The sequence below is a fragment of the Rana temporaria genome, chromosome 3 (genome assembly GCF_905171775.1).
Source record: "Rana temporaria chromosome 3, aRanTem1.1, whole genome shotgun sequence".
NCBI classification, from domain to species: domain Eukaryota; kingdom Metazoa; phylum Chordata; class Amphibia; order Anura; family Ranidae; genus Rana; species Rana temporaria.
This window is the reverse complement of record NC_053491.1, coordinates 229,530,556-229,545,127: the sequence shown is the minus strand read 5'-3', so window position 1 is coordinate 229,545,127 and position 14,572 is coordinate 229,530,556. Positions and strand designations below refer to the sequence as shown.

The window sequence follows — 14,572 nt, the reverse complement described above, 5'->3', positions numbered from 1 at the left end:
CGGTCCATGTATAGGGTTTGATATATGAGGTGAGCAATTCAGGGGACATACAAATAGAAATTAAAATGTGATCAATACGGGAAAAGGATTTGTGAGGGTGAGAATAGAAGGAGTATTGACGTTTGGATGGGTTAATTTCACGCCAAGAATCTATTAATGAATGTTGTTGAAGGAGTCTCTGAAACGATCTAGATTGAGAATTAGATGTAGGGGGTAATGGTGATTTATCTAAATAGGGATAAATTGTTTGATTGGAATCTCCACAAATCAGGAGTGTGCCTACTTTATGTGTATCAATAACTTGAAGAAGGTGGGATAAAAATGATGTTGGTCTTTTGTTGGGTGCGTAATATGAGACTACTGTTATTGGGATATCGCATAGGTTGCCTATAAGTATGAGGTAGCGACCTTCTGGATCCTTGATTTCGGATTCTAGGGAAAAGGGTGTAGTTCGGTGAAATGCTATTAACACTCCTCTGTGTTTGGACTTGGCTGAGGCTGTATAAACCTGGGGGTAGCTTGCACCAAAATATTTAGGGGTGGAGGATTCAGTGAAATGAGTCTCCTGGAGGCAGACTATGTGTGCTTTTGATGCTGAAAGTGACCTGAAAACTTTAGTACGTTTATGAGGTATGTTTAGACCTTGTGTATTTAGGGTAAGTACATTCAATGGAGCCATATAAGAGTTTTTAGAAAAATATAACAGTACATATCAAATGTAAATTGTGGTATTAGACAAAACCCGGAGTAAGGGAGGAAAATGGAGAAAGAATAAGAAAAATAGGATAGAAGAAAAAAAAAGGAGATGCTAGACAGTAATCTAATTGGATTGAGATGGTTGAAATCCATAGCAAGAAATAAAAAGTAGGCTTTCTGAGCTCAAAAATGACAGGAGCTCAGAGGCACAAAGTCTGTCTGAGGAGGCCCCCTACACTGTAACTACAGTGAGGGAGAGTCCTAGGACAGAAAAATGAGAGGAGCAGTGACCTCTTCTCGGCTTCTCAACGGTTAAAATGTATTCAAGAATAAGGGAAAAAAAAACATATTAAACTAAGACAACCAAACTTGGCAAGGTAACCAGCTACAAACATGTATTTAACTAGTGACTAGTTATTCCACAATTAAGAACATAAGATAAACAATTAACCTTATACATTTTAAAACTAGAAATGGCATATTTCAATTCTATTATGATCATAGGATTGATACACCTCAGGGCTGCTGTAAGTGTGGAAAATAATTAAGTATTCACTCTGTAGGAAAGAAATAGGGTTAATAACAAGAATATTAGTATAAATACACAAAGCCTTGGAGATACAACTTCTGTCTCTGCATAGTGTATGAAGGGGAGGAAAGGAAAGGGGGAAGGAAGGGGGTGGGGGAGGGGGTAGAGGTAGTTATAGGAGAAGGGGGAGAGACAGGATGTTACAATAATGAGAGACTTATGAGGGTATAACAAGGCGATTTGGCAGAATGATTTTAAGTGTACTGATACTTATCTTCTTATGGGTAGGAAAAATGTGAATGAATTAAGGCATGGCTAAATTAACCATGGAGTTTGGAGGAGACACAAAGAGTTACTCAGTCAAGTCAGTCCATTTTGTCCTGCTGGTCAGAAACTGGAGGATTGAAACGGCCTCTCTTTGGGGTAGCCTGTCTGTTTCCATCAGGTTCAGGGATTGATGAATGTGGAGGAGAGTCAGAAAGGGCACGGCGTCGCGTATTTGCAGATGACTTATTATAAAGCTGAAGTTTTTGCAGCGTGTTCTTTAGTTCTGTAGTGGTTTTGCTGGAGTATTTGGCTCCTTGATAAGTGAACCTAATTGAAAATGGAAACCCCCATTGATATGGGATGTGGTGGAGTTGGAGATTTAGGAGCAAAGGTTTCATCTCACGACGTTTAGCTACTGTTATGGGAGATAAATCAGCAAACATTTGGTAAGTATGTCCTTGGAAAGTAAGAGATTCTTTCAGTCTAGCTGCAGCCATAATTTGATCTTTGGTGCGGAAAAAGTGGAACTTAGCAATTATATCGCGAGGGGGGCCATCAGCTTTGCGTGGCCCTAAAGCTCTGTGGATTCTATTCATTTCCAATCTTTCTATAGGAATTGCTGGTGTTAGTTCTTGAAAGAGGGCTGTCATAGATGATTGGAGGTCAATGATTGACTCCGGTATACCTCTTATACGAAGATTTGAGCGGCGAGCTTGGTTCTCAAAATCCTCCAAACGGGCTTGCATTGCTGCATTTTCTTCTTTTAGCATTTCAAATTCATTGTCATGGGTTGCTATGCTTGTTTCAATATCATCCATCCTGTATTCAAGGTCAGAAGTGCGCTGACCTATGTCTCTGATTTCTTTAGTCAGAGTCTCAGTAATTTGTTCAGAGGACACTTTCAAAGCTTTTTGAAACATTTTCTCTATTTGTTTCAATATTTTGGGTTGTAATGTATCAGTTTGTTTTGACTGGCTTATGGCACTGTGTTCATCATCAGTATCAGAGGAATCCTGTGATAAGTGCTGTTGTTTCTTGTCAGAGCAGGGTTTGACTGCCTGAGGAGAATTTGACAGTGCCATTTTCATATTCCCTTTGAGTGGCTTTTCTTTGAGGGTTTTAGCTGCGGTTTTTCCACGGGTTACTCCAAAAACCATATTGTTTTGATCCCTGGGCTCTAGGGAGTGATATGGTGTATATTATTTTGTAGTTACCCTGCCATTCGAGCGTCTGTGAGAGCCGTTAAGAGCCGAGAAGGACAGAGCTTCAGCAGGACACATCCATCACTGGCCACTCCCCTCAGCTGACTGACTTGTGTCTTTTTTAACCTGACTAACTATGTAACTATGTCTATCTATCTATCTATCTACCGTATTTATAGTGGTATCGCACGCTCCGCCGTATAGCGCGCACCCCTAAAGTGGACCCGACATTCCTGTAAAAAAACATTTTAGTACTTACAGTTTTGGTGTCTTGCGCGGCGTCCATCGGCGGCCTCGTCGGGTCCGGCGTCCGTCTGCGGCTTCGGGTGTCCTCTTCGTTGGGTCCGGCGTCCTTCTTTCCATCCCCTCTTTCCCGCGCCGAGTTTGAATACTGCGCCGGCATATACCGAGCGCAGTACACTCGTGCATAGTCGGGCAGGCTCGGCTAATCTCGCGCTCACGTCCTGTACGTCCAGGACGTGAGCGCGAGAGGAGCCGAGCCTGCCAGACTATACACGAGTGTACTGCGCTCGGTATATGCCGGCGCAGTGTTCAAAATCGGCGCGGGAAAGCCGGTATTGGCGTATATCGCGCACCCACGATTTTCCCTGATTTTCAGGGCAAAAAAGTGTGCGGTATACGCCGATAAATACGGTATCTATCTATCTATCTGTCTGTCTGTCTGTCTGTCTATCTATCTATCTATCTATCTATCTATCTATCTATCTATCTATCTATCTATCTATCTTTCTATATACATATATATCTATATACAGATATATATTGCAAAAATGATATATTTAGCGTGGCTCACTGCAACATTATTTCCTAGCTCAGTATTAAATTTTTCAGCCTTCCTGTCATCAGTGGAAGAGGGTAAGTTTATCATATAAGTACAGCCAAAGTCTTTTTTGCCGAGTGAATGACTGGATAAAGCTACTGTGACAGGGAAAGTGTACAAAGTAGCTCCATATTCCTTCTATCTACTTTGTACGGTCTGCCTTTTGTTGAATGCTCATCACAGATGAGGAACAGGATGCTCTTATTGCAGTTTAATTAATTAACAAAAAAGAATAACTAAAAAAAAAACTGTTACTTCCAGTGTTCACCCCCTCCTTCTTCTTTATTCTTCAGTACAGTGGTGTGAACAATGATAAAGAAAAACTGCAGAGCCTGGTGGCATGTCTCCCAGTCACTGTCACTTGTCAAATTACAAGCCATGCACCTATGTCTTCCTGATCCCATTGTAGAGAGATCAAGAGGGAGGAGGCACTGTTTGGAGCAGAAAGGAGACACGGAATGAAAAATGTATTTTATGAGCTGGAATATAGCAATTGCTCATAAAAATTCTCATCTTATAATTGTCTATCTGGAGACACAGAAGGGCCCACAGCCAATCACATACGTTTCTCTAGAATGTAGCAGGTGGCAGACATTAACCAGACAGCAAAGACCTTTCACCTAGTTTAAATTTTATGTGCATTGAAGTCTGTTGAGAAACAATTGCAACCTGTTTTATATAACCTAACTTATGCAAGCTGACTGCAACGTAACTCAATACAGACTGCTCAAACAGAGAGCATCTGTAGCTATAGCCTTCGTATTGGAAGCTGAACTCAAGACAAATGCACAATTAAAATACATATTTAGTGGCAGACTTACCTGACATAGGAGTTTCATTTCTGTCCATCCAATCCTGGGATTTACACTGTTTTAAGAGAACAACCACAAACTCCTACGCTCTGAGTTGGACTTACCATTGGGCTTGACTGGGCTCAAGCTCATGAGCCCCGCCCAATAGGGGGCCCCGCCCGTTTACGTACATTTTTTTTCAATAATATGTGTCTGCAATTGAATTTTTCATTTTTTCATTTTTTTCATTTTTCATTTAAAGTGTGTTGATTGGTCTAGCATTTTTACCTGTTCTAGGGACATTGATCATTTTTGTCCTCCGTCTAAGTAGACAAACTGTCATTCTTTTATTGTTACCCTTGTGAAGCTATTTTTGCAATATTATGCCCGGTGTCTGTCCTTTTGCTGGATGTGGCATGTTACTTTGGTTCCAATTGCTGGATTTTCCCTTTGAATACATTGTACTCTGACTTGTGTCAGTGCTTCTTTGTGCCCATGCGCAGTATACATCATGTCCTTTGGGACAACGCTTTGTTTACTATTGATGACTACGCATCATAATTATGCGATGCGGTCGCGATGACGTTATTACACCCAGCCATTCTTCTGCGCATGTGCGGGCATCCGAATGACACTATTTATAGCTGCGGCGGCTACCGATGGACAGACATGGCGGCTTATACGGCAGATCCCTCTCCATCTGACAGGTACAGTGGAAGCTCTTTCCTTGCCAGGCTCTTTGTGATGATATTGGGTTATTTATCCCCATACACACATTGGGGCTGATTCTCAAAAGAGATACGCAGACTTAACTGCTGTTCAGCCTGTGTATCCCTGTGCCTAACTTTGGAAACGATTTTCAAAAGGCTTTTTCCAAAGTTAGGCAGAAAATCTGACATGTGTAAGACACTTACACAGTCAGATTTTAGGATGCAGTACCGCATCCGCCACTGGGGGCATTTCTCATTGAAATGCAGCTTTGCGTATGCAAATGAGGACTTAAGCAGATTTTCAAAGCATTTCATCACTGTGATTTCTGCCTAAGTTCCGAATTTGCCTGCGCAAAACTAGGGCTGGTTTTATAATGTGGAAAGTTAGTCACACATTGTAAAGGCCCATTCCAGCGACGGCATTTGGTATGCATTCCCGAGGGAGAACTCCACGGCAATTTTTTAATTCAAAACCGGCATGGGTTCCCCCCCAGGAGCATACCAGGCCCTTAGGTCTGGTATGGGTTGTAAGGAGACCCCCCCTCCGCCGAAAAATCGACGTAGGGGGTCCCCCTACAATCCATACCAGACCCGTATCCAAAGCACGCTACCCGGCCGGCCAGGAATGGAGTGGGGACGAGCGAGCGTCCCCCCCCCTCCTGAGCCGTGCCAGGCCGCATGCCCTCAACATGGGGGGGTTGGGTGCTCTGGGGCAGGGGGGCGCACTGCGGGCCCCCCCACCCCAGAGCACCCTGTCCCCATGTTGATGAGGACAGGACCTCTTCCCGACAACCCTTGCCGGTGGTTGTCGGGGTCTGCGGGCGGGGTGCTTATCGGAATCTGGGAGTCCCCTCAAATAAGGGGGCCCCCAGATACCGGCCCCCCACCCTAAGTGAATGGATATGGGGTACATCGTACCCCTATCCATTCACCTGGAGGCAAAAAGTAAAAGTTAGTAAACACACAACACAAGGCTTTTTAAAATAATTTATTATTCTGCTCCGGATGCCCCCCCTGTCTTCTTTATTAGCTCTATTTCCAGGGGGGGCTTCTTCCTCCGCTCTCCGGGGGTCTTCTTCCACTCTCCGGGGGGGGTTTCTTCTTCCGCTCTCCGGGGGGGGGCTTCTCCGCTCTCCGGTGGGCTTCTTCCATCTTCTCCCCTCTTCCGCTGTTGACTCGGCGAACCCCGGTTCTTCTCCAGCTGTCCGGTGCCTTCTTCTTCAGCGCTGGCTGCCTGCTATGTTTGTGTGTTAGCTCAATTAGTAACAGGCAGCCGGCGCGGTCTTCTGTGACGTCAGGGTCTTCTGTTCTTCTCCCCTCTTCCGATGTTGACTCGTCGCCTGTTGTCGCTGTAATGATGGAAGCGCGCCTTGCATCCCATTTATATAGGCATCACCGTCCCATCATGCTCCGGCAGGTACCCACGTGGTGGGTGCCTACCCACGTGCACCCACCACGTGGGTACCTACCGGAGCATGATGGGATGGTGATGCCTATATAAATGGGATGCAAGGCGCGCTTCCATCATTACAGCGAAAACAGGCGACGAGTCAACATCGGAAGAGGGGAGAAGAACAGAAGACCCTGACGTCACAGAAGACCGCGCCGGCTGCCTGTTACTAATTGAGCTAACACACAAACATAGCAGGCAGCCAGCGCTGAAGAAGAAGGCACCGGACAGCTGGAGAAGAACCGGGGTTCGCCGAGTCAACAGCGGAAGAGGGGAGAAGATGGAAGAAGCCCACCGGAGAGCGGAGAAGCCCCCCCCCCCGGAGAGCGGAAGAAGAAACCCCCCCCGGAGAGTGGAAGAAAACCCCGGGAGAGCAGAAGAAGAAGCCCCCCCTGGAAATAGAGCTAATAAAGAAGACAGGGGGGGCATCCGAAGCAGAATAATAAATTATTTTAAAAAGCCTTGTGTTGTGTGTTTACTAACTTTTACTTTTTGCCTCCAGGTGAATGGATAGGGGTACGATGTACCCCATATCCATTCACTTAGGGTGGGGGGCCGGTATCTGGGGGCCCCCTTATTTGAGGGGACTCCCAGATTCCGATAAGCACCCCGCCCGCAGACCCCGACAACCAACGGCAAGGGTTGTCGGGAAGAGGTCCTGTCCTCATCAACATGGGGACAGGGTGCTCTGGGGTGGGGGGGCCCGCAGTGCGCCCCCCTGCCCCAGAGCACCCAACCCCCCCATGTTGAGGGCATGCGGCCTGGCACGGCTCAGGAGGGGGGGGGGGGCGCTCGCTCGTCCCCACTCCCTTCCTGACCGGCCGGGTAGCGTGCTTTGGATACGGGTCTGGTATGGATTGTAGGGGGACCCCCTACGTCAATTTTTCGGCGTGGGGGGGTCTCCTTACAACCCATACCAGACCTAAGGGCCTGGTATGCTCCTGGGGGGGGAACCCATGCCGGTTTTTTCTTTGAAAATTGGTATGGAGTTCTCCCTCTCAGGAATGCATGCTGAGCGACGCTGTCATTTTTTTTAATAATTATTTGTTTTCCCGGCGCGTCTTTTTTTTTCACCCGTCGCAACTTTAGTGTCCCGTCGAAATTCTCAAAGCCGCCCGGCGTTAATTACGTTCGCGCGCTGCACGTCGGGAAAATGACGTCACACGCATGCGCAGTACGGCCGGTGCGGGAGCGCGCCTCATTTAAATTTTAAACGCCCCCAGGAGAGGAGGACCGCCTTACGACGGCGGCACTTAAGTTACACGGCCTGAAATTTCTAGGTAAGTGCTTTGACGATCGGGCACTTAGGTAGAAATTTTAAGTCAGTGTAACTTAACTGCTGAAATTTAAGTTACGCAGGATTTTTGAGAATTTGGCCCATTAATTTTATGCTGTTTTGCTTCCCTAGGCATACCCCTTTGAAGTGGGAGAACTGTACCCTCCACTTTTCATTATGGGTTGCTTATACCAGTATACTTGAATCTGATCCTGGAATTTTGTTTAGTTGTTTGTTCAGAATCGTGATCTCTATTTTTATTCTCAGTTTATCCAGAATTGTGTAGCTATACTACATAGCTTGTGTATGTATCATTTTGTTCTATTTAAAGTAATGCATAGAAGGTAGGGCCCAAAAGTGACTCAAGCCCAAGGGCCCCCACCACCCTAAAGCCCTGTACAAACGATCGGTCCATCTGATGAGAACGGTCTGATGGACCGATGGTCAGTTGTGCCTACACACCATCGGTTAAAAAAACGATCGTGTCAGAAAAATTTAACCGATTTAGCCCTTCGGTCCAAAATTTTAAAACATGCTTCAAAACCGAACCGATGGATCGCTGCCCGATTGGTCCAAACCGATGGTTAGTACAGAAAAGCATCGGTTCAAAACCCGCGCATGCTCAGAATCAAGTCGACGCATGCTTGGAAGCATTGAACTTCGTTTTATTTAGCACGTTATTGTGTTTTACGTCACCGCGTTCTGACCCGATCGGTTTTTGGAACGATGGTGTGTACGCACATCAGACCACTTCAGCGGTGAACCGATGAAACCGGTCCGTCGGACCATTCTCATCGGTTTGGAACGACCGCGTGTATGGGGCCTATGCTGTATTCACTTTCTTCTATCATGGAAATACTGAGTTAACGGAATTGAGATTAATGTTTTAGCCATCTAATCCCTCTTGCTATAAAACTCCAAATATTGTGTGGCTCCATATGTTGGGTGGCTGGAAGGGTTTTTTGTTATGTTGAAGACAGGGGCATTGCTTGCACTGGGCACCTAGGACATATGCCCTGCATCTCCTGCAGGATGCCCTTAGTCCCTAGCCACTTCAGCAGCAGACCTCTCTCCCTGCAGGCTTTCACAACAATAGCAAAAGCTGCCCCTAGGCTCTGCTGTGTCACATAACACAAGATGAAGGGGTGTCTGGAAGGAAGAAGATCCCCTGGCTTTCTATTGTACTGTAAAAATCGCTTTCGGATAGATCGTTTGATAATCTGATCGTTAGTACACAGCATTCGACAGCCGATCACGACAGTCCATCCAACAAAATCCGAAGGGACAAACACGGACGACAGCCGACAATCGTTTAATCAGTACAGTATGCGTCCACTAAAAATCGATAGACAAACACCACGCATGATCGTAAACACCAAAATAAATCAGAAGGGCACAGAGGTCACATGTATTTGACATCATTTCATATACGTAGCTACGCACACTGGAAGGTTTTTCCAGAATCGTACGACAAAAATCTTACTTTTCGTAGCGCACATTTTGTATTCGAAATTAGTTTGATACAACAAAATGCGAACAATACATCAATGCTGTATCCTGGCCTAGGCCAACAAGGCCCAGGCCTAGGGCAGCACTTTGCAGGGGGGCAGCATGGAAAGAGTCCCCACCGGCTTGCGCTACACTATTAGTGTAGCGCCAGTCTTATGGGGTGGACTGGGCTGAAAGGCAAATTAGTCTGGCGACCCCATAAAGCGGCCACACTCCTTCCGATATGCGGGCAGCCGGCATTCACAACTGTGAGGGGGGAGGGGACGCTGCTTCTAATTTTAAATGTCCTATCATCCTGGTCCTGGACCACAAACCTTCCTCACTGTGCACCTCCGCATGCCCTCCTCCGAAGGCCCTCAGAACTAGTGTCCCAACTCGAAAATGTCAGGGCGGGTTTTAAACAGAAAGGGGTGTGGTCTTGACAGGAGGGTCATATTTAAATTAGGGGGTCACGAGTTTAGTCAGGCCTAGGGCAGCACAAAACCTAAATACACTACTGCGATACGTCGTACGATAATCTGAACGTGTGTACGAGGCATTACTCTCCTTGAAGTGCCCAAAGAGCCCCAGGTCTTTTACAATCCTAGCAACTCCCTGGTTGGAAAAACCGGGGTGCATCATCTCCAGACGTGTCTGATTTATTGTGTAGCTTTATATCCATTATTACCTGTACTGCGGTCTGCGCTGTGCTGAATCGCATGGTCAGTTTGGTGGACCCATTCTCCATTGCATTTGAAGTAGATCTGTGTGGCTGGAGTGGCTTTGCAGCTTAGCGTGACTGGTTTATTTTTGACAATGAATACGTCGTCAGGTTCCAAGAGGAAATGTGGCAGCAGTTCCCCTCCTTGTCCTCCTAGGCCTGCTCCAGGTATTGGCATAGGGAATGGATTCACTGGTCCAGAACTCTGCTGGCAGCCTGAAACAAGAGAAAACAAGTGACTATTGAGTACCCAGCTCACCTGCTGTCTGTACATTGTATGTATTAGCCCCGCTCCACATCTTTTCTTATCTTTCTCCATCACCTACAAGCCTCAAGCCTTTTTACTCTGCCATATTCATCTTGTTATTGATTTTCATGTTTTTAAGCAATGACAAACGTTGCATTAAAAGACACAATAAAAGGATTGGACATTAAATTAAACTATATCCGTGTTACACGTTCACAGACCAGTGGTTTGAAAATGCTTTATTTATTAACACTTTCCTTCCATTGCAATACTACGTTCCCCGCTATACAATAAACATAGAAAAAAAGTGTTCTATAATCACAATACAGAATTATGAAATACTAATTTTTCTTTTTAACAGCTATGAATTCTGCTCTGCGTGTCACTTTTTACACTCTATTTACTGTAGGCATTATTATAAAAGGAATCTCCCTTAATTTCTTTTTTTAATTCATTCAGTATTGCATTGGAACACAATTAGATAATCTTTGCAGTGTAAATTAGCCTTGCTATGTTGCACAGATAGGCCTATTGAAAATCTTAGGTCTAAAGCAGTGACATAAAACAGTGCCATTGGGGGAAAACATCTTTTTTTTTCTGATTTCTTTATTTTTTTGTATTAGATCCTTTTAATAGTTATAGACAGGGCTTTTTTCTCTCAGAAAATAGATGCAGGAACTCAGAGTCACCCTTCATTTCTGCTCCCTACCCACCTTCAAGCACCATCCCTTGGTTCCATCCCTTGGTTCCATCTGATACCCATCTCCCAGTACTGTCCCTTTTAGAGAATACAGAACCAAGTATCATGTTTGTGCAAAATCATTTGCACAGAATATTTAATGATAACAAGAAAGACAGTAAAATGAATCCCAAACAGGGAGCGATGATAGACTCCACCCCAACAACAGTAGACCCCCACTGCAGTGACAGACCCCACTCCAGCAACAATAGATCCCCCACACAGAAATAGCTTCCCCCAACAGCAACGATGGACCCCCACAACAAAATCCCACCCCAGCAACAGTAGACACTCTGCAGCAACAACAGATCTCCCAGCAGTCAGCATCAATGGACCCTCGAGGAGCCAACAACAATAGACCTCTCCCTCAAGAGCAGATTTCTCCCAGCAACAATTGACCCCCCCCCACCCCCAGAAACATAACACCTCCCCACCAGCAACAATAGACCCAAAAGGGAAAAAAATGTAACTGCTTATGAAGTGTTAGCTGGCATTCATGTTCGGCTTGTTAGTCAAGTCCTTCTAAATCTGCTAGTGCATCCACAAACACCCTCCCACAGATTGACAATGCTGCTGTCCAAGGGTGTCTCTGTTGCTTCCCCATTCAGCATGGATCACCAGGTGAAAATAAAGGGAAAAAGACTAAAAAGGAAAACAAATGCAGCCATCACATTTAAGGGCAGGTAAGCAGCAATATTTGTTTTGGGGTTTAATACTGCTTTAGGCTAGGTGCACACCTCTGCGTGGGGCTGTGTTTTGCGGAAATCGCATCTGTTCCCGTAGCTGCAACCATCCGCAGCTAAATCTTGCTGCTCTTAGGAGTACCATTCATTCTGAATGGGACCCCCACACATTTAAAGCCCCATGCGTTCTATCAATTTTCCTGCAGGTTTTTCTCTTTGGGTTTACCAAAACCATATAATATGAGGTCAGACCTTAAGAGTTTCAATTCGTATGCAATCAGGCAGGCCCTCGCACTACATGGTTTTGGTAAACCTGAAGAGAAAAACCTGCAGGAAAACTGATAGTGTGTATGGGGCTTCAGAGTGAAGAAATGTCATCAGCACACCAAGGGTTCCTCAAAAGGGTCCAAAGCTTTATTTTTGTTGTCACATAATACAGCCTTCAAAATTTGCACTAGCCTGCTCGTATTTTGCGAGTAAATTTAGAGGGCTGGCAAGTGTGGGCTGCCTGGGAGCAGGGGGGCGAGCGAGCAGAGGAGCCGCCGCTGCCGTCTGGTTGTTCAGAGCGAGGGGAACACTAGCTTTCAATTCAATAGTTGTGTTCCCAGCCGCGAGCCGACATGTACTGCCCCTCCCCCTTGTCCGGGCACTTTGATAGACAAATCACCCGTCCCAGGATTGGACGGGTGATCTGTCTATCAAAGTTTCCCGGACAAGGGGGGAGGAGCTGTTTATGACGGCTCGTGGTGGGGAACACAGCTATTGAATTGAAAGCTGTTATGTTCCCCGCACTCAACCAGACAGCGGCTCCGGCTCCTCTCCTCTCCTCTCTTACCCAGCACAGGTAGGCTGCAATATGGGGACACATGCTGCATTGGTAGACATGGGCAGGCTGCATTTTTGGGCACGGATAAAGTTGTTGTTAATAATTATTTTTATGACTTAATTCTGCATAAAACATTTAAGTGTCATTTCATGAGAATTTATGAGGGTGTGTCTAGGGGCGGGATTAGGGGGCGGACATGGTAGGGGTTGGGCGGGGCAACTGGTGGCGAGTACGCCTTGAGACCTGACTAGTAGCTCAGGACTTGAGATTTTGAGCCCTGACATAGTACATATACAACAATGTTTGGGAGCTACGCAGGGCCCCTTCGTCGCTGGTGCGGGAAACCGCCGGGAAATCGCATGGTCAAAAAATTAGGGAAATCCAATCTTGGACAGCTATCATCAGATGAAGTGTCCCCGTTGGAAGATTTCCCCTTACCTCCTGTTCTGGTGTCAACTGTAAGAATTTAGATTTGTTATCACTGTCCCGGTGACAATGTGATTAGTTGCCGGCCCCTTTCAGGATGCCGGGCGCATTCATTTCTATGGCGTAGATGGGGGGGGTTTGAAGCACCTGATTAGAGCCAGAGGCATTGGGTTCAGAGCCCTCCCAGTTGTGTTGCAACAGCGAATAAACATTCGCTGTTGCAACACTGATCCTCCTCCCGGCCAATCAGGAAGCGGGTCTGATACCTGTCACCCGATTGGCTGAAAGGACAGGCGATCCTATTGAATGCCTAAGAGGAGGGGTGGAGATGCACAGCTGAAGCTGCTATGATCTCAGAAAAGAAGAGGACACAAGAGACGCTGCCAGATGCCCGCTGTAGCCTGATCCCCTACCCGAAGTGGTTGCTGATCCCCGCCGCCGATGGGGTAAGTGCCGATGGACTGGCAGACAGCGGAGAAGGGGGATTGGGGGGGTTTGAAGTGCCGCGGGTGGGTGGTTGTTTGCCGCCGCCCCAAACAAAAAACACCAGCCGCCACTGCATATAGCACTATATATTTCTATATATCAGCACTATAAAAATATAAGTAAAACATCAATACATGTCTAGCAAAATAATGCTTAATTTGGTCATTTAATATCATAGATCTATCCTATATATATATGCCTGTTTGACTGTATACTTACATCTAAATACTTTGAATAAGGACATCACATTTTATAACAGGACGGGCCAAATTCTAACAATACTCTGTGTCTGGTGTGACACATGATCACAGAAAGACTTATTACTTTAGATTACCAAGAACAGTTACGCTATCATTGAAAATAGCTTAAGATATTATCGCTATAAACATTCTTCCATCAAGATGTGTCCATTTAATGGCAAAGGAGCTCTGTGACTTTTTAGATCTTATCATACACAATGAAAGCACATTATTCCGTGGACAGATTTTCCCTTCTCACCTGGATTTGATTTTCTCGAGGGGCAAGTGGGTAAAATGATTGATCTTCACTTTCTCAAGTGATTTCAGCGTTTCTAAGGCCATTGATTCCTACAGGGAAAGGTGTAACACTACCATTTCATTTTAACTTACTCATTGTGCCCTATGATGTCTAACATGATTTATTTCTTTCATTTCTCTGCTATCATCTTCTGAACATCACTGCTTGTCAGTTCAGACTCCTCAATGCGTTTTCAAATAGCCGCTCTTCAAGTCTGCTTTACAAGTTTTAGTGGCCTATTTCTAGCTTTCCAGGAACACAACTGGTTACCTTTTTTTTAGGACAGTCCTTGGGTTCGGTTTTTACTGGGGAAACTGCCCTTTAAATACAAAGCCGTGATCAGCAGATCAGGCAGATGGGTTAGTTACTTTCACATTTGCTTTCACAGTCCTATGACTATGCTTGAAAGTCCTTGTGCCATCAGTTTTGTGGCATTCCGAGTACATGCCACGTGCAAGTTCCCTAGCTGAGATTTTCTTGCAGACTTGCATAAAGAAAGCACATAATGCAGCAAGATGTATGACCCCAGAAAATGATTGCATTGGACCGTTCAAGCAGCAGATTGGAGGAATGAGGATACAATGATCAGTGTAATTTACATAATGCTACACTCGTAAATCCCACACAATATGCAGATCTCTGCTCAATAATTAATAA

General features: G+C 45.5%; 1 protein-coding gene across 3 annotated transcripts in view; it reads right to left on the bottom strand.

Annotated features, from left to right (window-relative positions):
• The window catches only part of UNC5A (unc-5 netrin receptor A), a 571,376-nt gene that overhangs the window by 281,036 nt on the left and 275,768 nt on the right, over nt 1-14,572 (bottom strand). For all 3 annotated transcript variants that reach the window (XM_040344399.1, XM_040344401.1, XM_040344402.1), the window contains exon 2: nt 9,939-10,187. In XM_040344399.1, coding sequence (XP_040200333.1) covers nt 9,939-10,187 — 249 coding nt within the window. The remainder of the gene's footprint in view (nt 1-9,938; nt 10,188-14,572) is intronic.